This window comes from Mercurialis annua, linkage group LG1-X (genome assembly GCF_937616625.2).
Source record: "Mercurialis annua linkage group LG1-X, ddMerAnnu1.2, whole genome shotgun sequence".
NCBI classification, from domain to species: domain Eukaryota; kingdom Viridiplantae; phylum Streptophyta; class Magnoliopsida; order Malpighiales; family Euphorbiaceae; genus Mercurialis; species Mercurialis annua.
In genome coordinates, this window is record NC_065570.1 from 1,127,637 (window position 1) to 1,145,773 (window position 18,137).

An 18,137-nucleotide genomic window follows, 5' to 3' on the forward strand; every position below is an offset into this window, starting at 1 on the left:
AGCCATCTTCAATAATTCTAATAAATACAAATTTTAATCATCAATTTCCAAAAATATGTAAAATAAATTTCATGATATAAATGATTCACAGCCACCCTGGCTTACCAAATATATAAAATGTGTTCATTTCTAGAGTATATTGTATATTCTGCACCGTTAATTTAATTTCTCCAGCTAGCAATTTCTAAATCCAAGAAACTGAACAAGACAATAATTTGAATATCAAAGGTTCATCTTAATTTGGCACAAAATGTGAAATAAAAATAAACTCATGACTTCAAATTAAAATATCATAAATTTGGGAGTTTGTAGCCGGTTTTAGCGTTTTCCCTTGATTGATTAAAAAATACACTCATATTGGTCCGTTTAGCTCATTTTACCTCCTTTTACTGAGGTGGCAAAAGATTATTAGAGCTCAGAACTGAGGCGACAGTAAAACGAGCCATAATTTTAATGGCGGTTTTGTTTAAAACGTCTATTTTGAAGGTAATCTTGTTCAAAATCACGAATTAGAGCGGTAAACTAAACTTTTGTTGAATTGAGTTCATTGATTGATAATGGGGTAGCAGAAGATCAGAATGAAAATGACATGCACTTCTGAATTTTAATTTTGTGTAATATTATGTCCAATTTGGTGTTCTTTGAATTGCCTTATTTATGTGATTCATATTGTTTCCAATCTACTTCAATTTTGGACCGGTGAATTATCAAGAAAAATACAAAAGTGACCATGCTTTTTATTTGTACATTCGTACATTGATTGATTCTTTGGCTGAGTTGGTGTGTAAGTCGTGAAATTGAGTTGAAACTAGTTGTATTTTTATTTTCATTTATAATGGAGTGGGATAGATAAATATCTATACTAAAAAACTAAATGAATACTATACCAGTTAGACCACAATTTTAACTAATTAAATAAAAAATATACATATTTTATATCATATAATATATATACAAATTATCTAGAAGAAATCCACAAATATAAAATTTAAACATATACATATGATTAAATAATTTATAAAATTAATAAACAGATCATAACTCCACCGCCGGCCCTATTTCCGATGGAATTAGTAATAATAAAATGTAAGATGATATTTACGGTTTAACTAATTGAATGATTTTTTTATTTGTATAATGTTTTTAGAAATTGAACCACATTTTTATTGAACAAATAAATCAAACCGCATTTTCTCCTTCTTTTTAATTAAGGGTCCAATTTGATTTTTTTTTAGGGAAAAGTGGTATTAATTAGGAAAAGAGCTGATGATCAGCCATTACAAGTTATAGGTAAGATTGTAAGGCCAAATTTGTGAAATATGACCTTTGAAGCATGTGTAATGGTAGGGGCATGTATCTCCATACCTCTGCCCTCACATGTCCTTTTATGAAAAAACAATAAGAATAATTGCGAGCAATTTAACGAACATAATTTCATATAAACCAAGCACAACAAATCAATTGCATAAACAGTTCATCTTCAACACCGTGATATGAAAAAGTACCAAGGAACGGAAAGTAAAATACTCGTTGAGGTGGAAAGCCAAACAGGCTGAGCCAAGCCCAAGTGTGTTACATAAACTCGAGCTCTAATCGAATTGGATTACCAAATTTAAAGTCGAGCTCGATTTGAATTTTCCGAGTCGGTCTCAACTAATTAGCGAGTAGCTCAACTCGTTTAGTTGCTCGAGGGAAGTTTTTTTTTTCTTTTGAGCTTCAGAATAAGGAGAAAATGAAGCGAATAGCACCACATATCAGAAACAGAAACTAAACTACACAATATTAATTGCATTCTCTTAACAAGAAGAGAGGTTTTAGCAAAAAGAAGCCTACCATGTTAGTGATAGAATTTACAAACAAATCCGGGCGTTTCAGCCTCAAAATGGTTCTGTTTCTGAAATGAGAGTTTATTCTAAAAAGCAATTAACAAGTTACAGCTTTCTGACCCTTTTGGAAATCCCCTTAACTGTTCGGTCACCTTCCTTAGCAGGCGCCATGAATTCACAATGCAAATGATCGACATATTTTCCAATACTAATGCATTCTTCAACAAAAACTCCACCGCCTGCAATTCTTTCTTCTTTCCAGAAAAGTTGTTAACCTTAATGTTCTTCACCTCATTCAATAAACAGCGCGGCATTGGGTTCATTAGATCGTCATTTTCCGAGAAATCCGAGAGAAGACTTATTCCCTAGACAGCCACATAGTATATGCAATGTATCAGAAATAGAGAAAACAACATGTGGAAAAACAACGAAATGTTTGGACGCAATGCCTACAACATTACCTCATCAAAAACAAGGGTTTTGAGATAACGAGAGCAGTGCAGCCACATTAATAAAGGTTTACAATCTAAATTCACAGATGGAGTTTTGAACTGCAAATGAGCTAAACGCTGGAACGAAGGGAAATTGGGGAGGAGTTCTTCTGCATCAGAGAGAACCTATAGGAAAGATGTCAAGCACAAAAAAGAATTTATTGAACAAAAATTAGAAGTGAAAAATAAAGAATGCACGCTTGACTAAAAAGAATATAAACTGAAATCATGAAGGGAACAGTGAGCAAACACACCTCAAAGATATCACCTTTAAGAATTAGTTTCTCAGCATTAGCAAGTCTGTTCATGAGCTTATACGCTCTACGGGCAGCTTTTTTTCGATTTCCATCACTGTAAGAAACATACATGTGTGCAATTGCTGTCGAGTGTGAGTTATATATGCAGTACTCGTTTCCTACATCACCACAATGATTGAAGGACTTAAAGTTACAAGTTCCAAATTTTACAACCTGAGAACCATCTGAACTGCTTGAATTTGATCTAAACCATATTTCCTCAATAATTTCCAAGTGCTGGAGCATAGTGGCAGAAATACTGAAAGAAGTGAGCTTTAACCAACAGCATTCGCTAAAAATCAGCTCTTCAAGGACCGGACAACCCGACAGTAGATTGTGTAAAGAATTATCAGCTAAAAATAAAACACTATCAAGTTCCAAGAGCTTGAGAGCAGGCAAACAAATTGAAGTAGGAAGGCTCGAAGTGTCGCTTAAGTTCAAACACAACGATGTCAGTGTTGCACAAGTGAGCAAACAAGGAGGCAAGACAAGAACACCATCAAGTTTAATGCTGACCACCTGAACTCTCCTCTTTACCGCAGCACATATCCATGTCTTAATGTCGGAATCATCACGCCCGACTTTACAAGAGAGACGGAATTCATTTATGCTAGAGGATTCACCAATCGCAAAAGCTCTATCGACAATCGACCTGAAACTTCTCCGGTTGTTACATCCTTCCTCAAACGTAAAATCATATTTAGATGCCCAAAGACACTCCCATCTTTTCGACAGAACACTGGTTCGGATGGCTTCTTTCGTTTCGAGCCGGGATATAATGTGTACAAGAACAGCATCAGGTAAATTGCTTAAATTCATGATATTTTTCGATCCCTATAAAATACATAACATTAGTTCAGTTCCTAAGCCAAATTACTAAACCCTAAAACAGAAATACAAGTTCAATATGTAATCGTCTGAACCTAAACTACCAATAATCACACATTTTACATCAAAACCCTAACAATAATAAAAGAAGAGATAGCAAAAACAAATTCCTTATTATAAACTACTTATAAATAAAAAATAAGATGAACAAACAATGAATTACCTGGATAATCAGCTATACAAGCAAAGAGATATCCGAAACCTTATTCTGTTCTTCTTTGTCTAGTAAATTTTTTCTGTTAATAATGAAATCAATTGAAATTTAATCTCCATTAAAATAATGAAATCAAATGAAATTTGTGTTTTGTTACGTTTTTCAATAAAGAAATGAAGTGACATGCATAGGTCTACTGCATGCGTAGGACAAGATGTCTAGCAGTTGAGCTGTTTATATAATTTATTGTGTTTGAAAATTTGGCGGTGAAGCAGGATAAAATGGATTGACCAGAATTAAATAATTAAATAATTTAAAATAATTAATTTAATATGTTTTTGAATAGATAAATATATGATTTATCCATTTAAACATTTATATATCAATATAATAAGTGTGTGTGTATATGTACAATTGATATATATTAATTCAATTATAATATATAATAATTATCTAAATTTATATCAATCAAACCGAATTGAAATCAATGATAATTAAAGCTTGGTTAATTGAACCAAATTTTTTTATAAATATTTAGTGCGGTTTGTTTTTATTTTAGAGGAAATTTTCTACGATACACTATTTTATATTTTATTTACGATTTTATAGTTTTCAAAAATATTTACAAGGTGTACCTTTTTTATTTACTAAAAATACCTTCATTTAAAAAATACTCCTTTTCACCTTTTTACTGATTTATGCCTGCGTTATTTTTATCGTTTTTTGTTAGTGTAAAAACGGAGTTTCATTAGTGTATCTTTTGTGTTTTTGTAATGTATACCATAAAAACATTGCAAATACACCAAAAAAATATACATACGCTATAAAATCACCAGAAAAACATGATTAAACTAGAATAACACCAGAAATACACTATTAATACACCAGAAATACACTATAATATAAATACAGTATAAAAACACTGTAAATACACTATAAATAATTCGTTGTTTACAAAATCAATAGCATAAATATAAAAGAAGGAATCTATGAACAAAAACAAGACAAAATAATTACATGAATAATAGAAAAATTTTATAAACAAAAAAAATAACAAAAAAAAATAGACTTACTTACAAAATATTTAAATCATCATAAAAAATTTAAAAAATTATAAAAAAAACTGAAAAGGGTGTCGAAAAATCCATTGTGCGAATGGAAGAGACAAACAGAAAAGCGCGAACAGAAGAGAACGAAAAGAGACGAACGGAAAAGCAAACAGAATAAACGAACGGAAAAGCGACCAAATGATACGAACGGAAAAGAAAAAAAAAAGGAAAAAAGGATTTTGAGAGAAAGAGAGAGAAGAGAAAATGTGACTATATATAAAAGTTTAAGAGCAAATTATTCTAAGACCCCTCACGTTTGTCATAATTCACAATTTGGTACCCCTTATTTGAAAATCAAACGATTGGGTATCTCAGTTTTAATTTTGTAAACTATAGGGCCCTTCTCTCTGACACTTTCTAAGGATGAAGACGAGGAGCATCAACTCCTCGCTTTTCGACGGACGGTGGCTCCTTCGGTAGACGGAATGTAATTTTTTTTTTAAAATATCTCGTTTTTTATTCCGATAAACTCGCAGGAGTTACGGAGTGTAAATATTTTAAAAACGTTCTTTAATTTTTATTGGAAAAATAAAAATAATTTAAATTAGTGTTTAATTTAAGGGCTAATTTGGGCTTTGGGATAAATATTAGGGGCATAAACAACATGTGCTTAGGGGTACTAGCCATGTCATCATCCACTTAGGAAATAGATGACGAAAAATTTGAATTATTTAACCCGTTAAAAATAAGGGAAGAAATAGGCCAATTTTAAAACATCACGGGTGTATTTCAGCCAAAATCAAACATAAGGACAAATTCGGGTCTTGGGGTAAATTTAGGAGCATATAACAAACCTTTTTCCATTACTTGTATTACTCAAATCGACTGAAAAAAATTTTGAATTTAGGCACACCTATTGGATTCGAGAATTACAACAGAAAAAATTATCTCTAAAGCTTTTTTTAGCAACCTTGTGTGCTATTCAATTATAATTTTTTTTGACAAAACTAAATGAACACGGCGCTAAATCACGATAGAGCATTTGACAATTTTATCATAATTTCACAATTGCTATCTACCATTGAGCCTATCCTCATCACATATGATTCCTTTAGCATCTTCTTCAAAAATTGGATTTGATCATAACTTTAATCGATTAGCTAGCAGAATTGCTTCACAAAATGACAATGCTTCAACCATCGCTGGAGAGTTGATATTGAGAAAACGACGAACGATTGAACTTGGAACCTTGCATCGATGGTCTCTCACTACATACACAAGTCCCTACTCTCGCAGACCCACAGACTCTGTCGCACTGAAAGCCCCATCAAAATTTATTTTGTAGGAGTTTGCCAGATGTGTAATCCATTATAAGAATCTCCTCGATTTCAGATTTGTTGATTATTAGAGTTTTTTTGTCAATTTAAAGTATTAAATCGTTAACGAAATTAAAAATAAGTTACCAAATTATTTTATCATGTTTGGAAATTTGGATAGAAGATGCATTGCAATTGAGCTATTGGTATAATTAATCATGTTTGAATATTTGGCGGTGAAGTAGGAGAGAGTAGGGGGAACCAAAAATCAAACCAAATTATTGACAACTAATTTAAAAATTATTTTAATTTAATTAAAATTATTAAAATAGATTGATTTGGTTAAAAATTATAAAAAACTATGGTGTTTAGTGTTGGTTTGGTTGTTATTATCAATTAACCAAACTGACCACATATCAAATTTTAAAACAAAATCATTTTTATTAATAGATGTATGTGTAAAGATTTCTCTACATAAATATTTATATATAAATATAATAAGTTTGTGTATATATATATAAAATTAATATATGCATTAACTAATACTCCCTCTATTCTAAATTGATAGGCACTATTTTTAAGTTTTTTTGTCCCAAATTATAGACACTAGATATTTATTTTAACAAGTAATTGTCAAATATACCCTCATTAATTATAGGGAGTATCTTGGAAACACAACAAAAATCACAAAAGGACAAAAATTATCACTATATTAAATGAGGGCAAATATGTTATTTTTTCATATATTAACTCATTTTAACTAGAATTTATAAATTTCTTAATACCCGTATTTGTCCTAAACTGCCTATCAATTTGAGACGGAGGGAGTATACATATATACATATTAGTTCAGTTATTATATATAATTATTATCTAAATCTATATTAATCTTACCAAACCGAAACCACCTCTAAAGTCTGGTTAATTGAACCAAAATGTTATACAAATATTTGGTATAGTTTGATTTTATTTTTTTACTTAGAATATAATTTGGTTTTAAATTTTACTAAATCAAACCGGACCATACTCACTCCTAGCAAAGAAAGTGATGTGGAAAGATGGAGTGGATTGAACAACCAAACCAAAATTATAAGAATGACATGGTAATTGATAAAATTTAATTTAATTTTTTAGTGGAAACCCCCCTCTCCCCCCAACCACCCTGCCGCCGCAAACCGAAGCTCGAAATTACGATCAAATTTTGGAATATGTATTGTCCGCAAGCCCACATCTCTGGAAAATTCGAGCTATAACATTCCAGTTCTAGTTTCTCTATAATTGTTTTTTTTAAATAGTCGGATTGAAGCCGCGATCGTAACGTCTAGATTGTTGCATTTAATTCGATTTTTGTTATTATAAGTGTTTGACTTTTTATTCGATTTAAATAATTTAAAATAATTAAATAATAAATTTTATATAAATATATATACATGATGTTTTTCACAAAAGTAGAATTTAATTATATTAGTCTGGTTAGCTAGGTAGCACGGAAACGGAAACGGGAAACGGAAACGATACGAAACGGACACGGGGAAACTAATTTTTTTCAAAATGAAGGACACGAAACGTGGGAAAAACGTGTAAATAACAAAAATTTAGGGATATATTTATAAAAATATTATCTAAATATTTATGATAATTAACAAAATAATTCATTTTAATATACTAAATACTTAAAATTTTATAAATATATAAAAAATATAATATAATTCAACACAAATAAGTATATTTGATGCATTGTGGGCAATGCGAATGTAAAATTTATGGGCAACTAGTTAGATTTTTTTTATTTGTGTATAATTTTAATTTTTTTACAAATTTCTAATTTTTTTTATATACGGAAACGGCCCAAAACGTTTCGTACAGGTGTCCAAGAGTTTCCAGTTTCCGAAACGTTTCAGAAACGGGAAACGCAACTTTGTCGAAGTTTCCATACTTCTTAGCTGGTTAGTAATACTTTTCAAATTTTAAATCGGTCTTAAACTACTGGCTGCTCTGATTTTAAATTTATTCAAAACTTTTAAAAATTAAACAAAAATTATTTCAAAATTCCCTATATTCCGGTGGTTTAAAAATGAAGTTTAAAATTAAAAAAATGACAAATAAAGCATTGAGCCGAAAAATTAACAGCATTAAATTGGCTCAACTTTTTTTGAATGAAATTGCAATTATTATTTTTCCCAGAAATGAAAGAAATTGCAATTGATAATAACTTTAAATGCTTAAATTGATTTTAAAATGAAAATATTTTTTAAGAACATTCATACAAAGTATTTTTTAAAAATACTTTTTATGTCCCGTAAAACATAAAAAAATGACCATGTTTAATTAAAAAGTACTGAGGAACGGAAATTTGGTTGCTCATTGAGGAGCAAATGGGCTAAGCCGAAGCCGAATGTGTTATAAAAACTTGAATTCAAATTCGAATTGGTTTAAATTTTTAAGCTCGAGCTCGACTTAAAATTCGAATCGATCTCAACTAATTCGCGAGTAACCCAATTCGCTAAGTACCATGATATTAGAAACAGTCTCTAAACTACACAATACTAATTGCCTTCACTTAACAAAAAGACAGGTTTTAGCAAAAGAACTCTACCATGTTATTGATAGAAATTACAAGCAAACCCAGGCATTTCAGCCTCAAAATGGTTCTGTTTCTGAAATGAGAGATTATTCTACCATTCTTAAAGATCTAACGGATTTAATAAACGTCTGAATAAACGATTACCTTACAACTTTCTGACCCTTTTGGAAATCTCTTTGACAGTTTGGTCACCTTCCTATGCAGACGCCCTGAATTCGCAATGCAAGTGATGGTCATATTCTCCAACACTAATGCATTCTTCAACAAAAGCTCCACTGCCTGCAATGCTTTCTCATTTCCAGAGAATTTTTCAATCGTAATGCTCTTCACCTCATTCAATAGACAATGCGGCACTGGGTTCATTAGATCGTCATTTTTCGAGAAATCTGACAGAAGACTTATTCCCTACATAGCCACATAATATATGTAATGTTTCAGCAATAGAGAAAACAACATGTGGAAAGACAATAAAATGTTGGACGCAATGCCCATAACCTTACCTCATTAAAATCAAGGGTCTTGAGATAATGAGAGCATCGCAGCAACTTCAATAGAGGTTTACAATCTAAATTCACTGATCGAATTTCCAACTGCAAATGAGCTAAACGCTGGAACATAGGGATATAGGGAAGGAGTTCTTCTGCATCAGAGAGAATCTACAGGAAAAAGGTCAAGAACAAATAAAAATTTATAGACCGCAAATAAAAAATTATTGAACACAAATAAGAAGTGCAAAATAAAGAAAGCATGCTTGACTAAAGAGATTACAAATTGAATAGAAAACACACCTTCATGATTTCATCTATAAGAATTAGTTTCTCAGCATTAGCCAGTCCATTCATGAGCTTATATGCTTTATGGGCAAAAAAATTTCCTCTTCCACCATTGTAAGCAACATCTAGGTGAACATTTTCTATTGCGGGTGAGTTATAAATACAATACTCATTTTCTAGAGCACCACAATAAGTAAAGGACTTTAAGTTATTAGTTCCAAAAATTGCAACTTGACAACCATCTATATTGCTTGGATTTGATCCAAATCCAAAGAATGTATACTCGATAATTTCTAAGCTCTGGAGCATGGGGGCAGAGATGCTCAAAGAAGAGAGCTTTGTCCAATTGCATTCGCAAAATTCCAGCTTCTCCAGAACCGGACAACCGGACAATAGCTTCTGTATGGAATTATCAACTGAAAATTTAACACAGGCAAGATCCAAGAACTTGAGAGCAGACAAACAAACTGAAGTAGGAACACTCAAAGTGCTGCGTAAGTTTAAACATAATGATGTCAACGTCGCACAAGTGAGCAAGCAAGAAGGCAAGACAAGACCACTATTAAGTGTAATGTGGACCAAATGAACATTCCTCTTCACTGCAGCACATACCCATGTCTTAATGTGGGAACCATCACGCCTGACTTTACAAGAGAGACGGAATTCATTTATGCTAGAAGAATTATGAGACGCGAGAGCTCCGTCCACAATAGACTTGAAATATCTCTTGTCATTACATCCTTCCTTGAACTCAAAATCAGATTTGGATGTCCAAAGATATTCCCATCTTTTGGACAGAACACTAGTTCTGATGGCTTCTTTCATTTTGAGTCGGGATATAATGTCTACAAGAACATGATCAGGTAAATTGTTCAAGTTCTTCATGTTCGCATCTCCTTCATTTCCAGTTTCATCACTCTCCCTCGGCCTTTTAAATCTACTTGCCTCACTCATGATTTTTTCCCTAAAAATGCACAAGATTCAGTTCACAGGCCAAATATATTTTACATCAAAACCCTGACATTAAGAATAATTAGCAGAAATAACAAAAACAAATCCTGCAAAACCCCTAATTCATCAGTTCCTAAGAAAAATTACTAAACCCAAAAGCACCAAAACAAGACCAGATTACTAAACCCTAAAACCCTAACAATAAAAAGTAAAACACTAACAGAGTGCCAAATGAATTGAGGAGAAATAAAATGAGACAAAAACAATTAATTACCTGAATAATCAGCTATATAAGCAAAGAGAAGTCAGAAACCTAGTTTATAATCACAGATAAGCAAAAAGCGCAGGACAAGATGCGTTGCCGTTGAGCTGTAGATATAAATTACTAATTGATTGTGTTTGAAAATTTGGCGGTGAAGTAGCACAGGGGGTGTGAAAAAATAAAAATTATATAATCATTGTGCTGTGTCATTTTATAATGTGAAATTTTAATTATAAAAAATTTTAATTTTTTTATTGAGAATGTTTATTGGTTTGTTATAAAAATAACATGATACAATAATTATATCCCTTGTGAAAAAGTGGAGCCGATTAAACAAAAGACCAAATTAAAATTATAAAAATGATACTAATATTTTTAATATAAAATTAATATTATAATCAGTTTATTCTTTGCTTGTGTTAGGTATAATAAATTTTTTTATTTAATACAAACATTAATTGATATTTCAGTTATGGAAGTCAAATGGAAAATTTTAAATTACTTATTTATGATATATAATGAATTATGCTTTTTCAAAATTATAATTAAACAACATTTATAGTTATATCTATTTAAATTTAGTTAATTATTAAAATCTTAAATTTAGTTTTTTTCTTAATTATAACTAATGAATAAATTAAGAAATAATATTTAACAGAATGGTAACTGTGAGCAACATGTAATGAACGTAATTTCATGTAAACCAAGCACAATAAATCAATTGCATAAACAGTTCATCTTGTACATTGTGATATGAAAAAGTACCGAGGAACGGAAATTTGATTGCTCCTTGAGGTGCAAACAGGCTGAGCCAAACCCAAGAGTGTTACATAAACTCGAGCTCAAATCGAATTGGATTAAATTTTTAAGCTCTAGCTTGAATTTTTCGAATAATTCGCGAGTAGCTCAATTCGTATAGTTGCTCGAGGGAAGTTTCCTTTTCTTTTTCTCTTTTCCCTTTTCTTTTTCTTTTTCTTTTGAGCTTTGGAATAAGGAGAAAATGAAGAGAATGGCGCCATGATATCATAAACAGAAACTAAACTATACAATATTGATTGGCTTCTCTTAACAAGAAGAGAGGTCTTAGCAAAAGAAGGCTACCATGTTAGTGATAAAATCTACAAGCAAAGCCAGGCATATCAGCCTCAAAATGGTTCTGTTTCTGAAATGAGAGTTTATTCTACCATTCCTACATACCTATCAGATAGGATAAAGTGCTACCGTTAGAGGACTGACGAATGAACAATTACCTTACAACTTTCAGACCCTTTTGGAAATCTCTTTGACAGTTTGGTCACCTTCCCATGCAGGCGCCCTGAATTCGCAATGCAAATAATGGTCATATTTTTCAACACTAATGCATTCTTCAACAGAAACTCCACTGCCTGCAATGCTTTCTTATTTCCAGAAAACTTTTCAATCTTAATGCTCTTCACCTCATTCAATAAACAACATGGTGCTGGGTTCATTAGATTGTCATTTTCCGAGAAATCTGAGAGAAGACTTATTCCCTAGATAGCCACATAATAAATGTAATATATCAGCAATAGAGAAAATAGCATGTGGGAAAACAACAAAATGCATGATGCAACGCCTACAACATTACCTCGCAGAAATCAAGGGTTTTGAGATGATGAGAGCATCGCAGCAACTTCAATAGAGGTTTACAATCTAAATTCACTGATGGAATTTTCAACCGCAAATAAACTAAACGCTGGAACATAGGTAAATGGGGAAGGAGTTCTTCTGCATCAGAGAGAACCTGCAGAGAAGAGGCCAGTTACAAATAAGAATTTATTGAACACAAATAAGAAGAGTAGAATAAAGAAAGCATGCTTCACTAAAAAGAATACAAATTGAAATCATGAAGGGAACAACAAACACACCATCATGATTTCATCTTTAAGAAATAGTTTCTCAGCATTAGCAAGTCCATTCATGAGTTTATATGCTTTATGGGCAAAAAGATTTCCTCTTCCGCCATTGTAAGCAACATCTAGGTGTGCATTTTCTATAGCGGGTGAGTTATAAATACATTAGTCATTTTCTAGATCACCATAATAAGTAAAGGACTTCAAGTTATTAGTTCCAAAAATTGCAACTTGACAACCATCTGCATTGCTTGGATTTGATCCAACAAATCCAAAGAATGTATTCTCGATAATTACCAAGCTCTGGAGCATGGGGGCAGAGATGCTCAAAGAAGAGAGCTTTGTCCAACTGCATTCGCAAAAACACAGCTTTTTAAGGACCGGACAATAGCTTTTGTATGGAATTATTAACTGAAAATTTAATAGAAACAAGTTCCAAGGACTTCAGAGCTGACAAACAAATCAGCGTAGGAACACACAAACCGCGGGGCAAGCTTAAACTTAATGATGTCAATATTGCACAAGTGAGCAAGCAAGAAGGCAAGACAAAAACACCATCAAGTTTAATATCGGCGAAATGAACATTCCTCTTTACTGCAGCACATATCCATGTCTTAATGTGGGAATCATCATGCCCGACTTCACAAGAGAGACAGAATTCATTTATGCTAGAAGAATTACGAGACGCAAAAGCTCTATCCACAATACACATGAAATTTCTCCTGTCATTACATCCTTCCTCAAAGTCAAAATCAGATTTGGATGGCCAAAGATATTCCCATCTTTTGGACAGAACACTAGTTCTGATGGCTTCTTTTATATCGAGACGGGATATAATGTCTACAAGAACATCATCAAGTAAATTGTTCAAATTCTTCATGCTTGCATCTCCTTCATTTTGAGGTTCATTACTCTGCCTCTGCCTTTTATATATACTTAAGTCACTCATAATATTATATTTTCCCTACAAATACATAAGATTAATTCAGTTCATAGGCCAAATTACTAAACCCTAAAGCAGGAAAACAAGTTCAATATATAATCCTACATTTTTACATCAAAACCCTGACATCAAGAATAATTAGCAGAAATAACAAAAACAAATCCCTAATTTTAAACTATTTCTATATCAAAAATCATACTAAGAGAGTACCCAATGATTTGAGGAGAGCAAATGATCGCTATCCTCAAATGATTAGGGTTTTAGTAGTTTGGCTTAGGAACTGAATTAATCAATACATTCATTATATTTTCCCTTATAAATACAAAAGATTAATTCAGTTCCTAAACCAAATTACCAAACCCTAAAGCACCAAAACAAGTCCAAATTACTAAACCCTACGCACATTTAATCGACTATCAAAACCCTAGAGCATATTTAATCGACTATCAAAACCCTAAAGTATATTTAATCAACTATCAAAACCCTAATAATAATAATAAGTAACACACTAATAGAGTGCCAAATGAATTGAGGAGAGAAATAAAATGAGACAAAAAAAAAATTAATCACCAAACTCGGTTCTTCCTCAAGTGAACTCTTTCAGAATTCTGTTTGAAAATTTGACGGTGAAGTAGGAGAGGAAATTTAAATTATGGAAGTCAAATGGAAATTTTTAAATTTTTTATTTACGAAATATAATGAATAATTCTCTTTCAGAATTCCAATTAAACAATATTTACGATTTTATCTATTTATATTTAGTTGATATTTAAAATCTTAAATATAGGTTCTATTTCTTGATTATAACTAATAAATAAATTAGGAAATAATATTTAAGAGAAAAATATACTAATTATTTTATATTAAATATTTTTAGATAATGATTTTTAATGCTCAAGATATTTAAAAAAAAAATTAAAATCATACTTTTTACCGGGTTGATTATAAAGTTTGTTTTAATTTAATTTTTGTTTTAAACTATACTTATGTTTTGTTTAAAAATTTAAAATATTTCAATTTGGTCAGTTTAACCAATCAAAACAAACCAAATCGATGCAACTAAGCAACGGGTATACAACTTTTTTGCCGCTTAGGCTTTCAATATTTTTAAATATTGTAAAAATTATTTCAATTTTTGAAAAGAGCAATGAAATCTTTTCAATTTATTTTTTGAACATTTAGCCCTTCAAATTTTTAGTTATTTTTGTTGTATTTTTCAAGTGTGTGAGTTTATTTGTACAATTTAAAAACGTTAAGAACTTAAATAGCTCAAAAGAAAATTAATGTATTCTTTGGTTTTTTGTACAATGTGTTTTTGTACATCTTGCATTTTGTTTCTAATCAATTTATTCTTTAATTTTTTAAAAATAGCATTTTTATATTGAATACAAATATTAATTGATAATTTAATTATAGAAGTCAAATTAATCGATGAAATATAAAAGAATTGCTTTCTTCTAAAATTTGAATTAAACAACATTAATAACTTTATCTAATTTTTAATTAATCAATATTCACAATCATATACTACTATTTCAGTTTTCTATTTCTAATTATAGCAAATAAATAAATTAGTAAATAATATTTAGTAGAAAAGTATGTTGTAATTTTAATCTATTTTAAAATTAAAATGTTGTTTAAAATACAAAACCCTCTTATCAAATCAATTAAATAAAAAAATCAATTAAATAATTCAGACTGATTCGATTTCAATTTAAACTATACTTGTGTTCGCTTTGAAAATTTAAAATATTTCAATTGGTCGGTTTTGATCGATTTTAAACCAAACCGAATCGACCAATTCACTAACAATATCTTTTGTACACTTATAGCAAACCACTATGAAATTCCAGTTGGAACTAAAATATAAATGGATTTATCATACTCTTTCGGAAATTACATATTAAATAAAATGTAGTGTTAGTTCAAAAAAATGTTATATGCAGTGTTTTAAAACTGAGCCGCTTGCCAAATCTATCTATAATTCAACCGGTTCAATTACCGATTCAACCGTCCACTCACTTACTACCGACCGGTTCAATTCTGCTTTTCGTATGAGCTTCAGAATAAGAAGAATTTTAAGACAAACAGAAACTAAACTATACAATACTAATAGCCTTCTCTCAACAAGATAGGCAATGTTACAAAGGCCTTCTTTTAACAAACAGAGAAGTTTTAGCTAAAAAAAATCCCACCATTTCTACACATCTATCAGATAGGATAATAACATGTTAATGTTAGTGGTAGAATTTACAAGCAAAAGTAGGCAATTCAAGCCTCAAAATGGTTCTGCTTCTGGATAAAGTGTCACTGTTAGTGATATGATGAATAAACAATTACCTCACAGCTTTCAGACCCTTTAGGTAATTTCGTTAACTGTTCGATCGCCCTTCGGTGCTGGCCCCCTAATTTCTCAGAGCAAATAATGATGGTCATATTGTCCAGCACCAACGCATTCTTCAGCAAAAGCTTCACGGCATGCAATGATATGTTATTTCCAACAAAATTTCTGATCTTAATGCTCTTTACCTCATTCAATAAACAAGGTGGCACTGGATTCAATAGATCATCATCTTGCTTGAAAGGCGAGGAAAGACTTATTCCCTACATAGCCACATTATATATCAAATGGTTCAGCAATGGAGAAAACAGCACGTTAAAGAACTACAGAATGCTGGACACAACAACACCTACAACATTACCTCGTAGAATTCGATGGTTTTGAGATAATGAGAGCATCGCAGCAACTTCAATAGAGGTTTACAATCTAAATTCACAAATGGAATTTCCAACCGTAAATGAGCTAAACGCCGGAATATAGGGAACTGGGGAAGGAGTTCTTCTGCAGCAGAGAGAGCCTACAGGAAAGAGGTCAAGCTCAAATAAGAATTTATTAAACACAAATAAGAAGTGCAAAATAAAGAAAGCATGCTTGACTAAAGAGAATACAAACTGAAATCATGAAGGGAACAGAAAACACACCTTCATGATTTCATTTATAAGAATTAGTTTCTCAGCATTAGCAAGTCCGTTCATGAGTTTATGTGCTTTATAGGCAACCTTTTTTCCTCTTCCACCACTGTAATTAATGTCTATGTGTGCATTTTCTATCGAGGGTGAGTTATAAATGCAATACTCATTTTCCAGAGAACCACAATAAGTAAAGGACTTAAAGTTATTAGTTCCCAAAATTGCAACGTGACAACCATCTGAATTGCTTGGATGATCTAAACCATAAATTCTCGATAATTTCCAAGCTCTGGAGCATGGGGGCAGAGATGCTCAAAGAAGAGAGCTTTGTCCAATTGCATTCGCAAAATTCCAGCTTCTCCAGGACCGGACAACCGGACAATAGCTTCTGTATGGAATTATCAGCTGAAAATTTAACAGAATCCAGTACCAAAAACTTCAGAGCTGACAAACTAATCGGCGTAGGAACCCTCAAATCATAGGGCAAGCATAAACATAATGATGTCAATGTTGCACAAGTGAGCAGGCAAGAAGGCAAAACAAAAACACCATCAAGTATAATGTTGACCGCATGAACATTTCTCTTTACCGCAGCACATATCCATGTCTTAATGTGGGAATCATCATGCCCGACTTCACAAGAGAGACGGAATTCATTTATGCTAGAAGAATTACGAGACGCAAAAGCTCTATCCACAATACACATGAAATATCTCATGTCATTACATCCTTCCTCAAAGTCAAAATCAGATTTGGATGCCCAAAGATATTCCCATCTTTTGGACAGAACATTAGTTCTGATGGCCTCTTTTATATCGAGACGGGATATAATGTCTACAAGAACATCATCAAGTAAATTGTTCAAATTCTTCATGCTTGTATCTCCTTCATTTTGAGGTTCATTACTCTGCCTCTGCCTTTTATATATACTTAAGTCACTCATAATATTTATATCTTCCCTATAAATACATAACATTAATTCACTTCCTAAGCCAAATTACTAAACCCTAAAGCACCAAAACAAGTTCAATATGTAAGCCATCAACAATCCACATTTTACATCAAAACCCTAACATAAATAGAAGTAACAGAGTACCAAATGATTGCAGTAAACAAATAAAATGAGACAAAAACGATTAATTACCTGGATAATCAGCTATATAAGCAAAGAAAATTTACTCCGTTCTTTGTAGATTCTTGTTTATAGTCCAGGATAAATAAAGCTCAGTGTAAGGCAACAAATTTAATTAGTTTTAGAGGGAACTTTTTTCCATTAAAAAATAAATTAATCGTAATTTACAAAACAGGGTTAAGTACTTTTCAGGTTACGGAATTATCAATTGATTTCAAAAAGATTACTGAACTTTCATTTATTTTAAAAAGGTTATCAAATTTTCAATTTATTATAAAAAGGTTACCAAAGTTTGATTTATTTCAAAAAAGTTATCAAACTATCCATTTATTATAAAAAAATACCAACCATTATTTTGTTTTTAAAAGATTACCAAAAGTTAATATTTTCAATCATCCGAATCATATGAGGCAATTCTATAGTAATTACGCCATATAAACTACATGTGTATAAATCTTCAATTTAATTAAAAAACCTATCATTTATCAAAAAATATATTTGATAACCTTTTAAAAATAAATAAAAATTCGGTATCTTTTTTAAAATAAATTGATAATTTAATAGTCTTTTTGAAATAAATTAAAGTTTGATATCTTTTTTTAAGATAGATTGATAGTTCGGTAAGCTGACA

At 31.3% G+C, this 18,137-nt stretch overlaps 4 protein-coding genes across 8 annotated transcripts; all 4 read right to left on the minus strand.

The window, feature by feature from the left end:
* Positions 1-1,812: 1,812 nt before the first annotated feature.
* LOC126658927 (F-box/LRR-repeat protein At1g06630-like) lies at positions 1,813-3,822 on the minus strand. The gene is made up of 4 exons (XM_050352700.2): positions 3,665-3,822; positions 2,572-3,447; positions 2,288-2,443; positions 1,813-2,191 (listed from the first exon to the last, which is right to left on the minus strand). Exons 2-4 carry the CDS (start codon positions 3,430-3,432, stop codon positions 1,913-1,915), a joined length of 1,296 nt encoding a protein of 431 aa, XP_050208657.1. The 5' UTR covers positions 3,433-3,447; positions 3,665-3,822; the 3' UTR covers positions 1,813-1,912.
* Positions 3,823-8,538: 4,716 nt separating this feature from the next.
* LOC126658881 (F-box protein At4g09920-like) lies at positions 8,539-11,905 on the minus strand. Of its 2 annotated transcripts, none has more exons than XM_050352697.2 (4): positions 11,841-11,905; positions 9,393-10,341; positions 9,105-9,260; positions 8,539-9,009 (listed from the first exon to the last, which is right to left on the minus strand). In XM_050352697.2, exons 2-4 carry the CDS (start codon positions 10,329-10,331, stop codon positions 8,722-8,724), a joined length of 1,383 nt encoding a protein of 460 aa, XP_050208654.1. In that variant the 5' UTR covers positions 10,332-10,341; positions 11,841-11,905; the 3' UTR covers positions 8,539-8,721. The 2 variants fall into 2 exon arrangements, with proteins under 2 accessions (XP_050208654.1, XP_050208653.1); XM_050352696.2 differs by lacking the exon at positions 11,841-11,905 and adding an exon at positions 10,603-10,762.
* LOC130015348 (F-box protein At4g09920-like) lies at positions 10,382-14,095 on the minus strand. 4 transcript variants are annotated; one of them, XM_056105261.1, is made up of 3 exons: positions 13,975-14,095; positions 12,878-13,425; positions 10,382-10,584 (listed from the first exon to the last, which is right to left on the minus strand). In XM_056105261.1, the coding sequence occupies exons 2-3, from the start codon at positions 13,408-13,410 to the stop codon at positions 10,545-10,547; spliced, it is 573 nt and encodes a 190-aa protein (XP_055961236.1). In that variant the 5' UTR covers positions 13,411-13,425; positions 13,975-14,095; the 3' UTR covers positions 10,382-10,544. The 4 variants fall into 4 exon arrangements, 3 of the variants coding, with proteins under 3 accessions (XP_055961236.1, XP_055961240.1, XP_055961239.1); XM_056105265.1 differs by lacking the exons at positions 10,382-10,584; positions 12,878-13,425 and adding exons at positions 11,592-12,101; positions 12,197-12,352 and having other exon boundaries at positions 13,975-14,091; XM_056105264.1 differs by lacking the exons at positions 10,382-10,584; positions 12,878-13,425; positions 13,975-14,095 and adding exons at positions 11,592-12,101; positions 12,197-12,352; positions 12,477-12,802.
* Positions 14,096-15,602: 1,507 nt separating this feature from the next.
* On the minus strand, positions 15,603-17,339 carry LOC130015030 (F-box/FBD/LRR-repeat protein At1g16930-like). The gene is made up of 3 exons (XM_056104419.1): positions 16,387-17,339; positions 16,107-16,262; positions 15,603-16,008 (listed from the first exon to the last, which is right to left on the minus strand). Exon 1 carries the CDS (start codon positions 17,315-17,317, stop codon positions 16,583-16,585), a length of 735 nt encoding a protein of 244 aa, XP_055960394.1. The 5' UTR covers positions 17,318-17,339; the 3' UTR covers positions 15,603-16,008; positions 16,107-16,262; positions 16,387-16,582.
* Between the last annotated feature and the right edge of the window lie 798 nt (positions 17,340-18,137).

What these genes read in the sequence shown, in the direction of transcription:
- LOC126658927 (XM_050352700.2), bottom strand. Translation starts at nt 3,432, where the DNA reads ATGAATTTAAGCAATTTACCTGATGCTGTTCTTGTACACATTATATCC. An exon ending in TTAAAGGTGATATCTTTGAG is followed by an intron (nt 2,444 to 2,571) that starts GTGTGTTTGCTC and finishes TCTTTCCTATAG; the next exon opens with GTTCTCTCTGATGCAGAAGA. An exon ending in AAACCCTTGTTTTTGATGAG is followed by an intron (nt 2,192 to 2,287) that starts GTAATGTTGTAG and finishes GTGGCTGTCTAG; the next exon opens with GGAATAAGTCTTCTCTCGGA.
- LOC126658881 (XM_050352697.2), bottom strand. Translation starts at nt 10,331, where the DNA reads ATGAGTGAGGCAAGTAGATTTAAAAGGCCGAGGGAGAGTGATGAAACT. An exon ending in TTATAGATGAAATCATGAAG is followed by an intron (nt 9,261 to 9,392) that starts GTGTGTTTTCTA and finishes TTTTTCCTGTAG; the next exon opens with ATTCTCTCTGATGCAGAAGA. An exon ending in AGACCCTTGATTTTAATGAG is followed by an intron (nt 9,010 to 9,104) that starts GTAAGGTTATGG and finishes GTGGCTATGTAG; the next exon opens with GGAATAAGTCTTCTGTCAGA.
- LOC130015348 (XM_056105261.1), bottom strand. Translation starts at nt 13,410, where the DNA reads ATGAGTGACTTAAGTATATATAAAAGGCAGAGGCAGAGTAATGAACCT. An exon ending in GAACTTGTTTCTATTAAATT is followed by an intron (nt 10,585 to 12,877) that starts TTCAGTTAATAA and finishes AATTGTTTTTGT; the next exon opens with CTCATTTTATTTCTCCTCAA.
- LOC130015030 (XM_056104419.1), bottom strand. Translation starts at nt 17,317, where the DNA reads ATGAGTGACTTAAGTATATATAAAAGGCAGAGGCAGAGTAATGAACCT.